This window comes from Oncorhynchus gorbuscha, linkage group LG17, assembly GCF_021184085.1.
Source record: "Oncorhynchus gorbuscha isolate QuinsamMale2020 ecotype Even-year linkage group LG17, OgorEven_v1.0, whole genome shotgun sequence".
NCBI classification, from domain to species: Eukaryota; Metazoa; Chordata; class Actinopteri; order Salmoniformes; family Salmonidae; genus Oncorhynchus; species Oncorhynchus gorbuscha.
In genome coordinates this window covers 21220248-21243229 of record NC_060189.1, presented here as the reverse complement: position 1 = coordinate 21243229, position 22982 = coordinate 21220248, and the positions used below count along the sequence as shown (strand labels likewise).

The 22982-nt window shown below is 42.3% G+C and overlaps 1 protein-coding gene across 1 annotated transcript; it reads left to right on the top strand.

Moving 5' to 3' along the window:
- Positions 1 to 74: 74 nt before the first annotated feature.
- LOC124001566 (interferon alpha-inducible protein 27-like protein 2A) lies at positions 75 to 21288 on the top strand. Its single transcript, XM_046308465.1, has 6 exons — positions 75 to 174; positions 17491 to 17521; positions 17677 to 17704; positions 17823 to 17852; positions 20633 to 20797; positions 20924 to 21288. Exons 3-6 carry the CDS (start codon positions 17695 to 17697, stop codon positions 21022 to 21024), a joined length of 306 nt encoding a protein of 101 aa, XP_046164421.1. The 5' UTR covers positions 75 to 174; positions 17491 to 17521; positions 17677 to 17694; the 3' UTR covers positions 21025 to 21288.
- The last annotated feature ends 1694 nt before the right edge of the window (positions 21289 to 22982 follow it).

Sequence of the window (22982 nt, the reverse complement as noted above, 5' to 3'; positions counted from 1 at the left end):
TTGATTGATATGGTAATCGACCAATAGTATTGGAGAAAAATTGAAGAAACTGACGCCTCTGACGCTGTATTTTAACGTGTGATGTGTCACGGCGCAACTCATTGTGTGCGGTTCAGCCTTTTTCCACCAGGAGCAGCGCCTCTCTCGCAGATTAAAAACAATAAATGATCAATGGTGAGTGTGAAGATAATTACTCGTCAATAGTTAATTGAATCTGGGGGAAATATGTATCTCTAATATGGTCTCTCACTTTCACGCAGTAGCTTTCCGCTTCCACCCGACATTTTAAAAAAGACATTGCGGAGCTCCATTGCTATCTTCAATCATGTCGAGGCGGGCAGCATGAAGGTCTCGTCATTGATTTTGCTGGAAAGGGGAGAAATTGTGCTTTATAATGGTATTCATATTACAGTTGATCTGGAAGTATTCAAGCGCTAAAATAAGGTAAAGTGTACGGAATATAGCGATGTACAAAAGTTCGATGTTTAGTTAATGTTAGCTTAGCTGGCTGCAAAGAAACAACCAATGAACTGATAACTAGTTCATTGCCTCCTGACGTGGAGCCCAGTTTCGTAATATGACCATATTCCCTAGCAGCTTGCCGTAGTTTTGAAGTAATCACGAAAAAACAGTCCTTATTTGAGGTTATTTCCCACCCTGCCAGCTCCTATTAGTTCCATAGATATATTGTACAAAGTCGACTTCCTACCTAATACATAGCGTCCTGTCAGCCTGACTAGTCATACTAGCCTCGAAGTCACTCGTTTTATCATTCTCAGTATATTAATCATATTCCTATAGCTTTTTAAAATAATTCTTGTTGAAAATTCAGTTTATCCGTTCAGTTAGTGATTTTTGCAATTCGATTGTGTTCTGTGTCTTTTGTCTCTTAGCTAGCTATTAACGCCCTAACTCAGGGGTGTCAAAGTCAAATGGACGGAGGGCCAAATAAAAAATTTAGCTACAAGCCGAGGGCCGGACTGTTCGAATGTTCATTGAATTTTTTTAAATGACGCATATAGTCTAGTGAACCTAATTGAACCTACTGAAAACCTAACAAATATATTCCAATATGATCAGATAAATAAAGCAATATTTTCTTATGGCTCTGTAAGTAATCTTTAATTTTCAACAGACACAAAAGACAAATTTCCTTTATATAAAAATCCCCATAACATGAACATTAAATGAAAGAAACCGGTATTCAAGGCACCATCAGTAGCCTATATTTTCTATTTTAGCAAAAGTGGGCTAAATTTACTTAAAAGAAAAAAACAATAATAGCAATTTTCTATCATCCACTCAACTGAAATATTTTTAAAATATAATTGGATTGAAATACAATAAAATAAAGTGCAAAAATCTATTAATCAAAAACAACACTTTGTTTAAGGAGAAGTAACATGCAGTGAAAACAAATATTAAACTTTAACTTTTAAACTTGAACTGAGTAAAAACTCTAAATATGTGATTGCACAGTAATGTTCACTTGTTTGAGGTTGAGGGTGATACTTGGTGGTGTCCCATCTTTTCCACAAGTTCATCAATGTTCGGGGTAAGGCTCTGAGCTGAGGAAATCCTCAGAATTGAGTGGAGGTGTTCAGCAGTAAGTCGACTTCTGTGTGATGTTTTGTTCAAGTTCATCAAAGAAAACAGTTGTTCACACAGGTATGTGCTGCCAAACATAGACAACGTTTGAGCAGCCTGGATGCGCAGCTGGGGCATTGTGTCGGGGAGGAAACGGGCGAACTCCGCAGCACCCACTGCCGCATATTTTGCCCTCAGTGCATCATTGCATTGGAGGTCAATCAACTCCATTTGGAGGTTTGGTGGTGAGTTTTCCACGTCAACAGCAAATGGGTTACCGAGCAGTTCCAACCTGCTTTTTTGTGCTTCAAAGTCAGCAAATCGGCGTCGAAAGTCAGCGGCAAGCATACCTATTTTATCAGCCAACTGTGCGCTCGGGAACGCACTGGTAGAGAGCTTCTCTTTCATGGTCTGGCAGCTGGGAAAGTGGCTCAAATTTTCTTTCCGCATCTGCGTCTCCCACAGAGTCAGTTTGGTTTTAAATGCCTTCACTGTACTGTACATATCAGAGATGACACGATCCCGACCCTGCAGCTGCAAGTTCATTGCATTCAGATGACTTGTAATGTCACACAGAAAAGCCATTTCACACAGAAACATTTCGTCTCGGAGTTGTGTTGTGTCTTTCCCTTTGCTGTCCAAGAACAGACAAATCTCCTCACGAAGCTCGAAACATCTTTGAAGCACCTTTCCCTGGCTTAGCCATCGCACCTCTGTGTGATAAGGCAAATCACCATGCTCCGTTTCTAACTCCGTCAGAAATGCCTTGAACTGGCGGTGATTCAAACCTTTGGCTCTGATAAAGTTAACTGTGCGCGTGATGATGCTCATTACATGCTCCATTTTCAAGGCTTTACCGCACAACGCTTCCTGGTGTATGATACAATGATAAGCTGTCAGCTCACCTGTCGCGTTTTCCTCTTGCATCTTTTCCCGTATCTTCCCCACCAGTCCGCTCCTGTGTCCACACATCGCAGGTGCTCCGTCGGTTGTCAAACCCACGAGTTTTTCCCAAGGCAGCTCCATCTCATTTACACATCTTGACACCTCTTCATACAAATCATGCCCCGTAGTTGTGCCATGCATAGGACGTAAAGCCAAAAACTCCTCTGTCACGCTTAGGCTGGAGTCCACTCCGCGGATGAAAATTGACAACTGGGCAATGTCAGAAATGTCGGTGCTCTCATCCACAGCCAAGGAATATGCAATGAAATCTTTTCCCTTTTTCACAAGCTGCTCTTTTAGATTGATGGACAACTGGTCTACTCTCTCGGCAATGGTGTTTCTGCTCAGACTCACATTTAAAAAGAGTTGCCTTTTTTCTGGGCAAACTTCGTCACAAACTTTAATCATGCAGTTTTTGATGAAATCCCCCTCCGTAAATGGCCGGGCTGATTTAGCGATCTCTTCTGCCAAAATAAAACTGGCCTTGACAGCAGCCTGGCCTTGTGATTTGGCTTTTTTGAACAGAGCCTGTCGAGATTTGAGGCCTCGTTTTAATTCCTCTGCCTTTTGTAGCCTTTGTTCCATGTCCATATTCTTGTTTTTGTCCGCGTGTTTCGTTTCATAATGTCGTCTCAGATTATACTCTTTCAGTACCGCCACACTTTCTCCACACAGAAGACACACAGGTTTTCCAGCTACCTCCGTGAACAAATACTCCGACTCCCACCTTGTTTGAAACCCCCGGTTCTCAGTGTCCACCTTCCGTTTTGCCATTTTTGATGGGTATCTGAAAGTTAATTTTACTGTGATGCTGACAACTGCTGTGCCAATAAATATTGAAATGAAGCAGCCTACTGCTCGGTGCGTCACCGTTGCATTGTGGGAAATGTAGTATTGGTGCGTGTAAAAGATCTGCGGGCTGCCGGCTTGCTGCGGTCTGCGGGCCGGTTCTAATAACAAATCAAGATCATCCCAGGGGCCGTAAAAAACCTTCTCGCGGGCCGGATGTGGCCCGCGGGCCTTGACTCTGACATATGTGCCCTAACTAGTAAGGTGGCTAGCAATTAGCCAACCATGGCAGTGTTCTACTCAAGGCGCGTGCAAGAGCTGCCAAATATAAGTGAGGGATGTAAATCGTCTGGCCAAGACAAGTAGCAAAGCACTGAATTTCAAGTTGGAAAAAGGACTCAAACTTTGTCTCCAGTTACCTTTCCAACTATGAATGTCAGTTGCCTATCAGACCAGACAAGGATGTTTATTCAAAGCTGTGGTGTAGTTTAAGACATGCCTTTTACAGTAGCTAGCTAACATGATTGCTCATTATTTTTATTCCAGTTTTGAACAGGGACAGAGTGACAGGAGAGGTCAGCATAAGGGCTTGCTGTGACAGGTCCATGAGGGAAAATGAGAAACCACACAGTTTGTGTAGGGTGACACATAGTTCACCATAAGGAGCCCACCATAAGGAGCCCACCATTCCCCTCACTGCCCCCGAATAGCTACAGACTGGAGAACAACTTTTAAGGCTGCACATTTGTGTTCAGTGAAGAAGACCATCTTCACATAGACTATTCAGGTGAGAGAATACATGGAGACCCAGTGGTGTTCTCACTAATTAGAGAGAAGGGTGACTGGTACTACTTGTGTACATGCAAAAGTTCTTGGGCAGGAAAGACTAAATAACAAGGGACAGGCTCCTTTATCTTTCAATGAATGAAAGAGAAACAAACCAACATCTGTCTGTGCAATTAATTAATCATTCAAAATTCAGTTAAATGTTTCTGTTCTCTTGTCACTGTAAATAAAAAACTCTAACATTTTGTTTGGGGTATAACAGAGGTGTTTATTACCAATAAATGGACTACATGGTGTTAGACAAAGTGGACGGTCAAAGCAAAAAAAGGAAAGATGTATTGCAGTAGTAACTCGTTGGCCCACGCCTTCACAAGAGTCTCACACTGGTAGTTTTGTGAGAAGTCAAGCCACAACCCAGATTCAGTTGATGCTTCCCATCAGTGACACAAGGATCTCTTGTACATGGTTGCTATTCCACTGGAATAGCAAAGGTACTGCTCCCTTCAGATGTCGAAACACACTAGAAGGTATAATGAAATCTTAATTTCCTAAATTTCAATAAAGATGCCGCACCAACTAACGTTAATGTCGTTAGCACTAACGTTAACTAGGTACTGGTAGCTAACGTTTGCTAGCTAAAGAGACAAAAAGACAGAACACAATCAAATTGCAAAAATCACTAACTGAATGGATAAACAGAATTTAACGAGTGATTAAAATGTTATAGAAATGATTATGTTAATATACCGAGTTAATGATAAAACAAGTGACTTCGAGGTTAGTATGGCTACAATCAGGCTGACAATGCGATTGGGACAGGAAGCTATGTATCGGGTATGAAGCTGAGCTGAAGTGGGCTTTGCTTCGTTGTGCAAAAGGTCAATTGAGCACCGTGGCACCAACTCTCCTTCCATTCTATAATTTTAGTTATTGCAGAAAAAACAGTATTACATACAAGAAGTATACAAGACAATGATAACATATGCTAGGGGGTACAGATTACACAAAGACCTTGAGGCACACATTGTTTTAACAGCTTTCATATTAGAAGAATGTAGAATGGTCTTAATGTACTGTGTGAATTCCTTATAGAAAACAGATTTTATAATGTTTACTGAATTTACATTTATGAATGACATTTTTCCATTAGTACAATTAGATTTGAGGTAAAATAGTTTCTCTTTACCCTTTTTATAGTTATGGAAACTGAACAGCACATTCTCCCATAAACAAAAGTCATCAACTATTAACAAGTATAAAACTAGGAATATCTTTCCATAATGTATTTACATGTAGACAATGCCAAAATAAATGCAAAACTGTTTCTGAATGCTCAACACAAAAAGTACAATTAATGTTTTTAGTTTCTTAAATTCAAATGGTCTTTGTCACATGCACTGAATACAACAGGTGTAGACCTTGCAATGAAATGCTTACTTACAAGCCCTTAACCAACAATGTAGTTAAGAAAATACCCCAAAAACATAGAACAAATAATTAATGAGCAGCAGGAAATAACAATAGCAGGGCTATATACATGGGCTACCGGTGTCGAGGTAATATGTACATGTAGCTAGAGTTATTAAACTGACTATGCATAGATAAGAGTAGCAGCAGCTTTCCAGATTGGGGGGAGAGGCATTTGATTAGGTGTTTTAGAAGCTATTTAGGAGCCTCTTGGACCTAGACTTGGCGCTCCTGTACCGCTTGCCATGTGGTAGCAGAGAGAACAGTCTATGACTGGGCTGGAGTCCTTGACAATTTTTAGGGCCTTTCTCTGACACTGCCTAGTATAGGAGGCCCTGGATGGCAGGAAGCTTGGCCCCGGTGATGTACTGGGCCGTACGCACCACTCTCTGTAGTGCCTTGCGTTCAGAGGCCGAGCAGTTGCCATACCAGGCAATGATGCAACCTGTCAGGATGCTCTAGATGGTACAGCTGTAGATTGTTTTGAGGATCTGAGGACCCATGCCAAATCTTTTCAGTCTCCTGAAGGGGAATAGGTTTTGTTCCCTCTTCACCACTGTCTTGGTGTGCGTGGGCCATGTTAGTTTGTTGGTGATGTGGACGCCAAGGTACTTGAAGCTGTCAACCTGCTCCACGACAGCCCCGTCGATGAGAATGGGGTGTGCTCGGTCCTCCTTTTCCTGTAGTCCACAATCATATCCTTTGTCTTGATCAATTTGAGGGAGAGGAGGTTGTTCTTGCACCACACGGTAAGGTCTCTTGACCTCCCTATAGGCTGTCTCACTGTTGTCAGTGATCAGGCCTACCACTGTTGTCATCGGCAAATGTAATGATGGTGTTGGAGTTGTTCCTGTCCGTGCCGTCATGAGTGAACATGGAGTATAGGAGGGGTCCCTGTATTAAGGATCAGCATAGCGGATGTGTTGTTACTACCCTTACCACCTTGGGGTGGCCCGTCAGGAAGTCCAGGATCCAGTTGCAGAGGGAGGTGTTTAGTTACAGGGTCCTTAGCTTAGTGCCCACGAAGCTCATCACTATGGCGTTGAACGCTGAGCTGTAGTCAATTAATGGCATTCCAACATAGGTGTTCCTTTTGTCCAGGTGGGAAAGGGCAGTGTGGAGTGCAATAGAGATTGCATCATCTGTGGATCTGTTGGGGTGGTATGCATATTTGGGTGGGTCTAGGGTTTCTGGGATAATGGTGTTGTGAGCCATGACCAGCCTTTCAAAGCATTTCATGGCTACAGACATGAGTGCTATGGGTCGGTAGTCATTTAGTCACCAATCTAGCAATATTTTAGACTTAAATGCATAACCATTGATATTCCTTTGGTACATGTGTGTCAATTTACTTTCATGTTTGTTGTACACTCTCATGGCAATCAGATTGAAATACAGAATTCTGGTGTGCGGAATAAAGAAGGGTATTGTGTGGATGGGAGGTTCTGCCTGTCACTTGTTTTTCAACAGGTAGTGGACTCGGAAGAGGGAAACTGTCCATGTGTTGATGCCCTCTTTGTTCTGAGTGTTTGCAGTGCTAATGTGAGCTACACAGATTAGCTAAAAACACTATGTGCCCAGTATGATAGTTGTCTTGCTCTTTCTTAGCAGATAATGACAACTTGACAATAACAGTAGCTGATGTAATGAAAAGTTGGAGGATGGTTGGTAATGGATGACATTAGTGGGATGGCAGGTATCTTACTGGTTCGAGCGTTAGGTTACTTGATCGAATCCCTGAGCTGACATGGTAACGATCTGTCATTCTGCCCCTGAACAAGGCAGTTAACCCACTGTTCCTAGGCCTTCATTGAAAATAAGAATTTGTTCTTAACTGAGTTGCCCAGTTAAATAAAGGTAAAATAAATAAATTGGGTAGATCCATGTCTGGGTGTTAGGTAGAACCCCTAGGTCCTGGAGAACAGAAACAGAGCAAAGGGAACAGAGTAGGAGACAGACGTAAGCAAGCAAACACAGGTTAAATTATTATCAGGTATGTAAAAATACAGTTATTGAATTATTTTTAATTAAAATGTTAGATTAGACATTCAATAATGACCCAGTGGGTCAGAAGTTTACATACACTCAATTAGTATTTGAAAGCATTGCCTTTAAATTGTTTAACTTGGGTCAGATGTTTCGGCCTTCCACAAGCTTTCCACAATAAGTTGGGTGAATTTTGGCCCGTTCCTCCTGACAGAGCTGGTGTAACGGAGTCAGGTTTGTAGGTCTCCTTGCTTTCACACAATTTTTCAGTTCTGCCCACCCATTTTCTATGGGATTGAGGTCAGGGCTTTGATGGCCACTCCAATACCTTGACTTTGTTGTCCTTAAGCCATTTCGCACCAACTTTGCAAGTATGCTTGGGGTCATTGTCCTTTTTGAAGACCCATTTGCGACCAAGCTTTAACTTCCTGACTGATGTCTTGATGTTGCTTCAATATATCCACATAATTTTCCTCCCTCATGATGCCATTATTTTGTGAGGTGCACCAGTCCCTCCTGCAGCAAAGCAACCTCACAACATGATGCTGCCACCCCCGTGCTTCGAGGTTGGGATGGTGTTCTTTGGCTTGCAAGCCTCTCCCTTTTTCCTCCAAACATAACAATGGTCATTATGGCCAAACAGTTCGATTTTTGTTTCATCAGACCAGAGGACATTTCTCCAAAAGTACGATCTTTGTCACCATGTGCAGTTGCAAACTGTAGTCTGGCTTTTTAAACCAGTTGAAGCTAGGGGGGCGCTATTTCATTATTGGATAAAAAAACGTGCCCGTTTTAAGCGCAATATTTTGTCACGAAAAGATGCTCGACTATGCATATAATTGCCAGCTTTGGAAAGAAAACACTGACGTTTTCAAAGCTGCAAAGATATTATCTTTGGGTGCCCCAGAACTGATCTTACAGGCGGAACCAAGATGCAACTTCAACCAGGAAATGAGCAGGATTTTTGAGGCTCTGTTTCCCATTCGCTCCTTATATGGCTGTGAATATGCTGTGAACGAGCTTATGCGCTCTGCCGTTCCTCCAAGATGTCTGCAGCATTGTGACCTATTTGTAGGCATATCATTGGAAGATTGGCCATAAGAGACTACATTTGCCAGGGTCCCGTCCGGTGTCCTTTGTCCACGTTGGTGCGTAACTCTCAGCGGCAAAACTTTTACCATGCGATACAGACAGCGAGGTATCGTTCCTGGAAGTGTGCATCATTGAAGAGATATGTGAAAAACACCTTGAGGATTGGTTCTAAACAACGTCTGCCATGTTTGTCGATATTATGGAGTTAATTTGGAAAAAAGTTTGGCGTTTGGAAGACTGAATTTGTTTGTTTTTTGGTAGCCAAACGTGATGCCACCAAACGGACCGATTTTCTCCTGCACAAAAAATCTTTCAGGAAAAACTGAACATTGCTATCTGAGTCTCCTCATTTAAAACATCCAAAGTTCTTCAAAGGTAAAATATTTATTTTAATGTTTTTGCTGGTTTTTGTGAAAATGTTTCCTGCTGATGCTAATGCTAAATGCTACGCTAGTTATCAGTACTGTTACACCAAATGCTAGTTTGTGTAATAACATATTAACACATGTAATAAAGCATTCACTGACTATTGTCTGCCTGTGGCCTAACCATGCAATTGTAAGCTTGCACTCTGTTTTATAAACTCCCCTCTCCCTGTTCCACAGCAGATACTAACCGCACTGGCACCCCCGCATAGGTGGCTGGCTACGATAACACACCCACTGAAACTCTCTAAACACACACACACACCTAAACACACACACTGAAACTCTAACCACACACACCAGCACAGAGAACAAAGAACTCAGTTCTGCACCAATGAAGAAGTGACAGCGGGACCAGACCCCGCCCTGCTGTTCCACGCCAACCAGTCCGAAGCAAGAACAAAGACTATTCTACCTACGTCATTCTATGTACAAATTCTGACGCACACTTTGTTTTCGGGGCGCATTTTTCAGCTGTCTCTCTCTGAGTCAAGTGAACGAGCCCGTGCACGCCTGAACAATACTTTTCAATGTTAATAAACAGCCTTACTTATACTTTAATCCACCGGTTCCTGGTTCATGACCGAGTCCAGTTCTTCCAATCTTATCATCAACATTTGCTATGCTTGAGAAGCATAACTTTGAAAATCTGAGATGACAGTGTTGTTAACAAAAGGCTAAGCTTGAGAGTTAGCATATTAATTTCATTTAATTTGCGATTTTCATGAATAGTTAACGTTGCGTTATGGTAATGAGCTTGAGGCTATGATTACGCTACTGGATCCGGCATGGCTCAGCGCAAGAGGTTAAGGCAGTTTTGGAGCAGTTGCTTCTTCCTTGCTGAGCCGCCTTTCAGGTTATGTCGATATAGGACTCGTTTTACTGTGGATATAGATACCTTTGTACCTGTTTCCTCCAGCATCTTCACAAGGTCCTTTGCTGTTGTTCTGGGATTGATTTGCACTTTTCGCACACAAAGTACGTTCATCTCTAGGAGACAGAACGTGCCTCCTTCCTGAGCGGTATGACGGCTGTGTGGACCCGTGGTGTTTATACTTGCGTACTATTGTTTGTACAGATGAACGTGGTACCGTTAGGCGTTTGGAAATTGCTCCCAAGGATGAACCAGAATTGTGGATGTCTACAAATTTTTTTTCTGAAGTCTTGGCTGATTTCATTTGATTTTCCCATGATGTCAAGCAAAGAGGCACTGAGTTTGAAGGCCTTGAAATACATCCACAGGTACACCTCCAATTGACTCATTATGTCAATTAGCCTATCAGAAGCTTCTATAGCCATGTCATTTTCTGGAATTTTCCAAACTGTTTAAAGACACAGTCAACGTAGTGTATGTAAACTTCTGACCTACTGGAATTGTGGTACAGTGAAATAATCTGTCTGTAAACAATTGTTGGAAACATTACTTGTGTCATGCACAACGTAGATGTCCTAATCAACTTGCCGAAACTATAGTTTGTTAACAAGAAATTTGTGGTGTGGTTGAAAAACAAGTTTTAATGTCTCCAATCTTAAGTGTATGTAACCTACAGTTGAAGTCGGAAGTTATCATCTGAGATTTTTATATTCACCTTAACAGATGTTGACCCCAGCTAGAAGCGAAAGAGCACCAAGCTTTCCCAGGTCTCGCCTTCCTTTTGTCCTTCTAGTCCAATTCATTCACCTAGATATCGAAGCATTTGGGCCCCTTGATTCTTCTCAGGTGGCTCTCCTTCTCATGCCCCCCCGTCCATGTTCAGTCTCAACTTGATTGATAATAGAAATAAATGCAATTATTTTATATATAAGCAATGTATTTGTAATATCTCTTGGAAGACCAGAAAATAAATGAACAGCGGACAATCATTTTTACCTGGTCAAAACATCCTTCTCAGTCTGTGCCAGAAGGTGGTCTTCGAAGGTGTTCTGATCTGGTTAAACAACTTCCACCACATCAGGTGGAGTGACAGTGATCTCAAAGGCCGTTATCCAGAAACAGCAAAAGGAAAAACACTAAGTCAATCAAAGCGTATACTACAGTATATGCAATGTTATTGTATACAATTGCATTGTTTACATCAGTTAACTGCTGCGGCTCCCCTCCATATAGCAGGCGATAGAGTGAATTAGCTATTTCAAATCAAACTTGCGCCAAATACAACAAGTGTAGACCTTAATGTGAAATGCTTACTTACAAGCCTTTAAGCAACAGTGCAGTTCAAGAAGAGTTTAAGAAAATAGTTACCACAGTAACACAATAACATAACTATAATGAGGCTATATACAGGGGGTACCGGTACAGAGTCTGTGTGTGGGGCGTACAGGTTAGTTGAGGTCATTTGAACATGTAGCTAGGGGTGAAGTGACTATGCATAGATAATAAACAGCGAGTAGCAGCATTGTAAAAAACAAATGGGGGGGGTCAATGTAGCAGCAGCAGCGTATCTAGTCTCCTAATAATTGCATAACGGTGCAAGTTAGGCACGTCATCTTTTGTTTGCATGTTGTTTTTTATTGAACCTTTTAACTAGGCATGTCAGTTAGGAACAAATTCTTATTTAAATGACGGCCAAACCCTAACTATTTTTGTTGTTGGTCCTGTCAATGTTGAGTGATCCCACATGCCTCAGCACACACAGGTTACTTTCCTGCTTGCAAATGTGTGTTTAAAGTGGGGATGTTTTCATAGTATTTCTGATTTCTTAACTCACCACCACCAATTAATTTAATTTACATGTGGCTAAATGACTATCGCCCCGTAGTACTCACTTCCATCATCATGTAGTGCTTTGAGAGACTAGTCAAGGACCATATCACCTCCACCCTACCTGACATGCTAGACCCATCCCAATTTGCTTACCGCCCCAATAGGTCCACATACGACGCAATCACACTGCACACTGCCCTAACCCATCTGGACAAGAGGAATACCTATGTAAGAATGCTGTTCATTGACTACAGCTCAGCATTTAAAACCATAGGACCCTCCAAACTTGTCATTAAGCTTTAGACCCTGGGTCTCGAGCCCGCCCTGTGCAACTGGGTCATGGACTTCCTGACAGGCTGCCCCCCAGGTGGTGAGGGTAGGTAGCAACATCTCCACTCCGCTGATCCTCAACACTGGGGCCCCACAAGGGTGCGTTCTCAGCCCTCTCCTGTACTCCCTGTTCACCCATGGCCATGTACGCCTCCAACTCAATCAAGTTGGCAGACGACACTTCAGTGGTAGGCTTGATTACCAACAACGACGAGACTGCCTACAGGGAGGAGGTGAGGGCCCTCTGAGTGTTGTGTCAGGAAAATAACCTCACACTCAACGTCACTAAAACAAAGGAGATGATCGTGGACTTCAGGCTACAGCAGAGGGTGCAGCCCCCTATCCACATCGACGGGACAGTAGTGAAGGTGGAAAGTTTTAAGTTCCTCGGCGTACACATCACGGACAAACTGAAATGGTCCACCTACACAGACAGCGTGGTGAAGAAGACGCAGCAGCGCCTCTTCAACCTCAGGAGGCTGAAGAAATTCAGCTTGTCACCAAAAACACTCAAACTGCACAATCAAGAGCATCCTGTCAGGCTGTATCCACCGCCTGGTACGGCAACTGCTCTGCCCACAACCGTAAGGCTCTCCAGAGGGTAGTGAGGTCTGCACAACGCATCACCGGGGGCAAACTACCTGCCCTCCAGGACACCTACACCACCTGATGTCACAGGAAGGCCAAAAAGATCATCAAGGACAACAACCACCTGAGCCACTACCTGTTCACCCCGCTATAATCCAGAAGGCGAGGTCAGTACAGGTGCATCAAAGTGGGGACCGAGAGACTAAATACCAGCTTCTATCTCAAGGCCATCAGACTGTTAAACAGTCGTCACTAACATTGAGTGGCTGCTGCCAACATACTGACTCATCTCTAGCCACTTTAATAATGAAAAAAACGATGCTATTATCTGAGGATAGCACCTCCGTAAACAAGAGAGAACATATTTCAACCCTGCAGGCGCGACACACAACACAGAAATAAAAATCTAAATCATGTCTTACCTTTGACGAGCTTCTTCTGTTGACACTCCAATATGTCCCATAAACATCACAAATGGTCCTTTTGTTCGATTAATTCCGTCCATATATATCCAAAATGTCCATTTATTTGGCGCGTTTGATCCAGAAAAACACCGGTTCCAACTTGCACAACGCGACTACAAAATATCTCAAAAGTTACCTGTAAACTTTGCCAAAACATTTCAAACAACTTTTGTAATACAACTTTAGGTATTTAAATAATTGACTGGATGATCTGTGTTCAATACAGGAAGAAAACAAACTGACGCTAGCTTTCTGGTCATGCGCCTCAATCAAACAGTACACATGAAGTGACCCTTGTTTTGAACAGGGCTACTTCATTACACAAAGGAAAAACCTCAACCAATTTCTAAAGACTGGTGACATCCGGTGGAAGCGGTAGGAACTGCAAGCAAGTCCCTTATAAATCTGGATTCCCAATGAAAACATACATACATACATACATACATACATACATACATACATACATACATACATACATACATACATGCTACATAAGTTCTGTTATACTCGCAGATATGATTCAAACAGTTTTAGAAACCTCAGTGTTTTCTATCCAAATCTACTAATAATATGCATATCTTATCTTCTGGGGATGAGTAGCAGGCAGTTGAATTTGGGCATGCTTTAAATCCAAAATTCAAAATGCTGCCCCCTATCCAAGAGAAGTTAAACAATGCCACTTTATATAATGTTTACGTACCCTACATTACTCATTTCATATGTATATACTGTACTCTACCATCTACTGCATCTTGCCTATGCCGTTCGACCATCGCTCATTCATAATTGTAGTTTTTAGTTGTGAAAACGTTAGGTTAGATTCCTTGTTAGATATTACTGCATGGTCAGAACTAGAAGCACAAGCATTTCGCTACACTCGCATTAACATCTGCTAACCATTATCCCAAGGGCATAAGATGGGTGTGTCTTAAGTGTTTGGACCGCAAGCAACATGTGGCCAGAATAATATGCACCTCTACCTGTTTATAGCGTTTACAGATAAGGGCATCTGCTGAATGACTAAAGTGTAATGTAGCATCTTAGCTAAGCCTAACAGTAACCCTTTTCCTAACCCAAACCTCATTCTTTTAACCTGCCACATTAATTATCCTAACCTGTTGTATTAGTAGACTTCTTGCCATCCAGGACCTGTATACCAGGCGGTGTTGGAGGAAGGCCCAAAAAAATGGTCAAAGACTCCAGCCACCATAGTCATAGACTGTTCTCTCTGCTACCGCACGGCAAGCGGTACTGGGGAGCCACGTCTCCTGAACAGCTAATGAAATGGCTACCCGGACTATTTACATTGTCCCCCTTACCCACAATTTTACACTGCTGATACTCTGTTTATTATCCATGCATAGTCGTGTCACCTCTACCTACATGTACATTTTACCTCGACTAACAAGTGTAACTAAGCGTTTCACAGTAAGGTCTACACAGTATTCAGCGCGTGTGACAAATACAATGTGATTTAGTTCTCCTAACCTGCTATGTTAATTCTCCTAACCTGCTATGTAAAAAAAAAAACATAAATCCCAAAAAACCATCAGTATCACCACACCTACACTGATTACCAATTGCACACACTAACTGCTTATTGTCATTTGGTGGTGTTTCACTCTAGCAGTCTGACTCAGGTGCACATGATTTTAACTAATCAAGGAGAACATTTGAACCGGCGAAGTTGGTTCAATTTTTTTCTACTAATTGGTATTTTGATCAATTACATCAGGTCTTTTTTGTATCAGATATTTTTCAGAGCTGATCTGATTGGTCAAAAGACCAAGTGAACAAAAAAATCTGAATTGGGCCATCCTAGCAGCAGCATTTGGGAGTCCACCAAGGTGACTTTATTTTCAGTTGTTTTTTGAGGTAGAGTAATGGGCCTCACTTACACCCAATCTGACTAAATAATGCCATAGAGAAAGAGATAGGTGAAGGGGAGTTATCTTGGTTCATTGGAAATGGTAGATATTAATATTGTGTGGTAGCCAGGCTCCGCAAGGGTAGATTCTTCAAATGGAAAAGGTTTATGGGAAGAAGATTAAAAGCCATGTCCCTGGTGCTTATGCTAGATTGAGGGGAGTCATCACTGGGGTCTCGATATCTATGTTCACAGATGATGTTGAAGATAATGTGAAGGAAGGCAGAGTGATTGAGCCAGAAGGTTGATCAGTAGGAAAGAGGGTAAAAGGTTATCAGTGATGATGCTGAGGTTTGAGAAAGTCTTGTTGGGAAAAGATAGTGTTCCTTAATTTCAAAATGAGAGAATTTGTCTCATGCACTGCTGTGTTTTAAATGCCATAGAATGGGACATGTAGCTGTTCAATGTAAAGGAAAGGAAAGAAAAGATGTGCCCCTCCACACTTGGCAGATGATTATGGTGAATGTGGAAGCAATGTGAAGGTCAAGTGCAGTAACTGTGGGAGAGAACACTAACATTTGGTGAATGTCAGGTACAGAGAGGCTCAGAGAAAGGATCAGTCAAGATGTATCATTTGCAGAGGCCGTAGAACAGATTGTTAGAACTACAGTGTGGCCCATTGGCGCTTAAATGGATGCACCTGTAGTAAGTGGACCTACTTTCAGACTTATGGATCTGACATGGATGTATCTGTAGTAAGTGGACCTACTTTCAGACTGATGGATCTGACATGGATGTACCTGTAGTAAGTGGACCTACTTTCAGACTGATGGATCTGACATGGATGTACCTGTAGTAAGTGGACCTACTTTCAGACTGATGGATCTGACATGGATGTACCTGTAGTAAGTGGACCTACTTTCAGACTGATGGATCTGACATGGATGTACCTGCAGTAAGTGGACCTACTTTCAGACTGATGGATCTCAGACTGATGGATCTGGACATGGATGTACCTGTAGTGGTAAGTGGACCTACTTTCAGACTGATGGATCTGACATGGATGTACCTGTAGTAAGTGGACCTACTTTCAGACTGATGGATCTGACATGGATGTATCTGTAGTAAGTGGACCTACTTTCAGACTGATGGATCTGACATGGATGTATCTGTAGTAAGTGGACCTACTTTTGGGGCTGGTGCTTCTGATGATCCTGGCAGGGTTTTGAGGCCTGTTCAGAAATCTTATGCTCATGAATGTGTGGTGTCAAAGGCCACTTTGATAATGATTTTTTTTTTTTTTTTAAATTGATTTTATTGGTAAGACTATAAATACGACTCTGGTTGTGCAAATCAGAAATGCCAGGTTGAAGGTTGTTGAGATGTCAAAAGAGATATTGGGGTAACAGATGTTCAGCATATCAACCACAATTTCAACAGTAACAAGGGTGGAGTGTTTCAGCATGATATAGATCAAGTTTAATGGGGTTGGGAAGAGTTTTGGGGGGATGGTGTGGTAGAAGTTGAGGATTTATTTGGTTTAGAGTTTTTTTTTTTTTCATTGTAGTTCAGAATTGGGCATATGATCATTGATCGTACATTCCAAAACAGTAGGTGGCAGCATGCACTTTAAATGTTGGTTTGTGGACCGCTATGAGATCATAGAGGTGGAGTAATCTCACAGAACAATGACATATTTCACCGGAGGTATAAATGTGGATTATCGGAGGTATAAATGCTTTTATGGATTATCTGCGTATGGGTGGTGGATTGAACCCACTACCCTTTCCATGCTCTACCACTACCAAATATGAGAGAAGGTGGAACGAGATTGATTTTGGCTGACATTCTGCACAATTTCTCATCCATGAAATATTTGATCTCAATACAATTTTTCTGTTCTCAAAAGTAGAATATGTTATGAACAGAGTGGACAAAGTTTTGTAGCATTTACCCTTTTGTAAAAGTTGTTAAATTGAGTTGTTTAGGAGTGCAAAGGCGTATTGAGTTATTGCACATGTGCGTTTCAGAGCAGTCTTTCCCTAACGGAAATAAGCAGATAGGATCTCGCTAGCTCGTGCTTGGCTCTGCCCACCCCCTTTCTTGTTCTGCCTACTGACTCATTTGTTCCCATTTTAAATGACAGGCTGTGGTTTATCTTGGTTTAGTTGTAGTACATCTTTGGTAATCTTTTTCCCTTTTTGTATCAGTATAATGGGTTGATTATTGTAGTCCAGTTTGGGGCGGAATGCAACATATTGGATGCCAATGCTGTTAAACTCCGAAGCTTTCCATAAATGTATTTGTCCAGTAGATTAGTTACAGCTCTGACTCACTGTAGGCAAGCACGGAGTTATAGACTACTCTGGACTTGATCATAATAAACATTTTGAAACTGAATGTGATCTTACAAGAAGTGTTCTTATTTTGATTTGTCTGCTTTTTTGTAATTTATTATAGCTTACCACTGAACAACGCCTAAAACGGGAAGGTAAAATGTCCATATTTGATTTATTCTGTTATAATGCTGTATGCCATGATTTACCGTTGTACCAGCGGTGTCCTTCTGATATAGCCTAAGTGAGAATGCTGGCAGATCTTTTGTCACTAACAACAACATTAACTGAATCTTTATCACACTTTTAGCTATTTGAATCCAAGAAAATGGTGTCTGGTGAGTATATTTCATTGTTTGATGTAAGTGTTGGCAATGAAACTGCTTTGTCTAAGAAAAATATTGCATTAGTTAACCATAATGATGATGACCCATGTATGTTTGTTCCTCTATTTAGTATCTGTGATTGCCATGGCAGTTGGAACTGGTAAAGTATCCTTCAATCAATTCTTCTAAGAATGAACAGTTGCAGATACGGCTGTAAAAACAGCTAGCTGGAGCCATCTGTGCGATTGGCTGTACATGCCCTCACCCATTAGTGACTTAATGCTACTTTGGTCTGACACCACCACATAATGCTGACTCTACTTTGGTCTGACCCCACTACAGGCGGTCCGGCAAGAACCAGGCAGATATGTTCATATCCAGAGTATTAACACACACACACACACTCTTCAGTTATTTAGGAATAGACTTGTTCTAAAATGAAAGAAACATGTATAGATATGACAGTATTAATATGTATTTCTACGTAGATATAAACTCAGCAAAAAAATAAATGTCCCCTTTTCAGGACCCTGTCTTTCATAGGTAATTTGTAAAAATCCAAATAACTTCACAGATCTTCATTGTAAAGGGTAACAACACATGCTTGTTCAAAGAACCATAACAATTAATGAACATGCACCTGTGGAACGGTCGTTAAGACACTTAATTGCCTACCGTCTGTAAGCTGTTAAGGTCACAGTTATGAAAACTTAGGACACTAAAGAGGTCTTTCTACTGACTGGAAAAACACCAAAAGAAAGATGCCCAGGGTCCCTGCTTATCTCTGTGAACGTGCCTTGTGCATGCTGCAAGGAGGCATGAGGACTGCAGATGTGGCCAGGGCAATAAATTGCAATGTCTGTACTGTGAGACGCCTAAGATGGCTCTACAGGGAGACAGGACGGACATCTGATCATCCTCGCAGTGGCAGACCACGTGCAACTGCACAGGATCGGTACAGGATGGCAACAACACTACCTGAGTTACACCAGGAACACACAATCACTCCATCAGTGCTCAAACTGTCCGCAATAGGCTAAGAGAGGCTGGACTGAGGGCTTGTAGGCCTGTTGTAAGGCAGGTCCTCACCGGCAACAACGTCGCTGGACCAGACAGGACTGGCAAAAATTGCTCTTCACTGACATCACGGTTTTGTCTCACCGGCGGGATGGTTGGATTCACGTTTATGGTCGAAGGAATGAGCATTACATGGAACCCAAACCGGCTGCGTGCGTGCCATACATTTATTTTGTCCCCCCACACCAAACATGATCATGACACGCAGGTTAGAATATCAAAACAAACTGAACCAATTACAGTAATTTGCGGACATGTTGAAAAACATGAAACCTTTATGGCAATTTAGCTAGCTGGCACTTGCTAGCTAATTTGTCCTGGGATATAAACATTGAGTTGTTATTTTACTTGAAATGCACAAGGTCCTCTACTCCGACAATTAATCCACACAAACGGTCAACTGAATCGTTTCTAGTCATCTCTCCTAGGCTTTTTCTTCTCTTGACTTTATATTGCGATTGGCAACTTTCATAAATTAGGTGCATTACCGCCACCAACCTTGTTTGTATTTCAGTCACCCACGTGGTTATAACCAATGAGGAGATGAGAGAGGCAGGACTTGCTGTGTGATCTGCGTCAGAAATAGAACTGACTTCTATTTTAGCCCTTGGCAATGTAGACGCTTGTTGGCGCCCGCGCAGTGCAATAATTGAATAATATAGATTTCTAAATTTATTTTGCAACGCATGTGACGCGAGCGGTGTAGTCAGCCTGTTTCACTGAGTGAGATCGATTTGGAGGTGGAGAGTCCGTCATGGTCTGGGGCGGTGTGTCACAGCATCATCGGACTGAGCTTGTTGTCATTGCAGGCAATCTCAACGCTGTGTGTTACAGGGAAGACATCCTCCTCCCTCATGTGGTACTCTTCCTGCAGGCTCATCCTGACATGACCCTCCAGCATGACAATGCCACCATGCACAGAATGAGCAGTATGGCTGATCTCCTGCAAGACAGGAATGTCAGATTTCTGCCATGGCCATCGAAGAGCCCAAATCTCAATCCCATTGAGGACGTCTGGGACCTGTTGGATCGGAGGGTGAGGGCTAGGGCCATTCTCCTTCAGATATGTCTGGGAACTTGCAGGTACTTTGGTGGAAGAGTGGGGTAACATCTCACAGCAAGAACTGGCAAGTATGGTGCAATCCATGAGGAGGAGATGCCCTGCAGCACTTAATGCAGCTGGTGGCCACACCAGATACTGACTGTTACTTTTGGTTTTGACCCACCTTTTGTTCAGGGACACATTCCGTTTGTTAGTCACTTCTGTGAAACTTACTCAGTTTGTCTCAGTTGTTGACTCATGTTCATACAAATATTTACACATGTTAAGTTTGCTGAAAATAAACGCAGGTGACCGAGAGGACGTTTCTTTTTTTTTGCTGAGTTTATATACATCTCATCTCTCTCTCAGAACAAAGGATATTCACATAGCAGCATATACAAATCAACAAACATATGAACTTTTCTCTAGATAGCGAGAGAGAGAAACTTACTCTGGCAGGCTAGATTTATGCCCCTTTCTCTGGTCTGGTGAAGACCTGATCTGTCTGGTGCAGCAGAGTCAAGTCTTATTCCTCAGAGGACCGTCTGAGTCTTCTAGTAGGTTCTAGAACTTCCCATGGTTTAACTAACAGTAGTGTGAACTATGAAAGCGCAGCGGTTGTGTGGACTATATAAATACTCCATTGTCAAAACAAATGTTTGTTAAAATTTAAACAACCGTGTGGAAAGACCCGTCTGCATTCTGCACTGTAATTTTGCCCTCTTGCACATGACAGTAGTGCCATATCTCCTTATGGGAGGTGTGACCCAGAACTCCTGTGTTTTGGTCTGCAAGTTAAAAGGTTTGTTTGGACCTGACAGGTACGGCGGCAGTGCTCATTGCCCCTGTTGCTTTGGGAGCGATGGGATTCGGTGCTGCTGGGGTTGCAGCTGGATCAACCGCAGCAGGCATGATGTCTTCTGCAGCCGTGGCCAATGGAGGTGGGGTAGCAGCAGGGAGTCTTATTGCTGCTCTACAGTCAGCAGGTAAAGACTATACAGTTTATTTTTCAATGTAAATAGTTGGAAACTGAATTTATCAGGACTGTCTTGTGGTCATGATTTTAACTAGTGGTTTGGACTTAAATTGGACTTATCTCGTTGTTCCTCTAGGAGCTGCAGGACTCACCGGTGCGGCCACAGCTGTTGTGGGAAGTGTCGGCGCGGCAGCCGGTGGAGCGGTGGGGTGGGTGACCTCTAAGTTCAGGGGGTGACCTCAATATTCAGCCGTATTGACGCTGGGGTCTCATCCTCGCTATGATTACATTGATAATAAAATTGATTATACTTCAAATGTGTCTTTGTCCCATACTGTATGTGCTGAGCTTTAGGATAGAGAAGTTGACTATAGCATAGTGTTGAAGCTACTGAATGTTTCCATTGATTTCTGACTGATAAAGAGGATGTGTTGATTCGTGAATGTGAAAGATCAGTGAGTATTGCAATGCTTTGCTGAAGTAAATATATTTTACATTTGTCGAAGGAGGTTGTAGTTATTGGTCAATTCAATTTCTGTATGAAATTACATTTGTGATTGTAGATTTATAAGCTAAAAAATAATGGTAGGCCAACTAATGTGGATGGGGGCCCATTCCTAAGTGGTGCAGTGGTCTAAGGCACTGCATCTCAGTGCAAGAGGTGCCACTACAGTCCCTGGTTTGAATCCAGGCTGTATCACATTTGGCCATGATTGGGAGTTCCATAGTGCGGAGCACAATTGGCCCAGCGTTGGCTGGGGTAGGCTGTCATTATAAATAAGAATTTGTTCTTAACTGACTTGCCTCGTTAAATAAATAAATCACTTCATTGTCTTGATTTGACATTTCTTTGAGATCACTGATTTGGGCATTTACATGTAAAATATCATATTCACTTCCAGTCTTTTTAATAGAAAATGCATGATCTTTGACAGTGGCTAGGTAAACCAACCCAAAGTGTGGAATGTACTATTTCTGCAAACAGGCCTGCATTTTGTGCATTGTGTGGACTACCCTTTTAAGTAAGCGGGAACCCAGTGGACAAAATCTGGTTGAAAAGATGTCAATATGATTTATTTTTGTGATATCTTATTCTGGTCACAAACTGATAAATTCCCTTTAAAATGTTGGACTTTCTAAGGACCAGAATATTACATTTTTCTGACCGTATGACCAGTTGGTCATAATTGTGACCTCTATCTGACCACTATATTATGTAATCTCATGTTCTAAATGAGATGCCCAACCTGGTCATTTGGAAATGTTTAATTTTCATTACAAGGGTGACCTAAAGTCCCTGAGATCCTTTCACCAATTTGTGAGTTCCTTTACAATGCACCTGCGGCTGTTCCAGATGACTGTATGATCATGCTCACTATAGCCGATGTAAGACCTTTAAACAGGTTAACAATCACAAGGCCACAGACGGATTACCAGGATGCGTACTCGGAGCATGCACTGACCAGCTGGCAAGTGTCTTCACTGAGATTTTCAACCTCTACCTGTCCCAGTCTGTAATACCTACATGTTTTGAGTAAACCACCATAGTCGCTGTGCCCAAGAATGCCAAGGTAATCTGTTTAAATGACTACCGCCCCGTAGTATTCATCTGTAGCCATTAAATGTTTTGAAAGGGTGGTCATGGCTCACATCAACACCATTGTCCCAAAGACCCTGGACCCACTCGAATTCGCATACTGCCGCCACAGATGACATAATCACTGTCCTTTCCCAACTGGACAAAAGGAACACCTACGTGAGAATACTGTTCATTGACTACTCAAATTTGCTTTGTTAAAATCCCCAGCTTCAATAAATGTGTCTGAGACAAAAATAGAGCTTTTTTTCTAAACTCCACTCACTGTGTTTGGAGGAAGAAGGAGAATGAGTACAACCCCAAGAACACCATCCAAACCGTGAAGCATGGAGGTGGAAACATCATTCTTTGGGGATGCTTTTCTGCAAAGGGGACAGGACGACTGCACCGTATTGAGGGGAGGATGGATGGGGCCATGTATCGTGAGATCTTGGCCAACAACCTCCTTCCCTCAGTAAGAGCATTGAATATGGGTCGTGGCTGGGTCTTCCAGCATGACGATGACCCGAAACACACAGCCAGGGCAACTGAGTGGCTCCGTAAGAAGCATCTCGAGGTCCTGGAGTGGCCTAGCCAGTCTCCAGACCTGAACCCAATA

Bases quoted from the DNA above. Each gene is read 5' to 3' on its own strand.
- LOC124001566 (XM_046308465.1), top strand. The intron at 17,853-20,632 runs GTAAAGTATCCT...TGGACCTGACAG, and splicing joins TGCCATGGCAGTTGGAACTG to GTACGGCGGCAGTGCTCATT. The intron at 20,798-20,923 runs GTAAAGACTATA...TTGTTCCTCTAG, and splicing joins TGCTGCTCTACAGTCAGCAG to GAGCTGCAGGACTCACCGGT.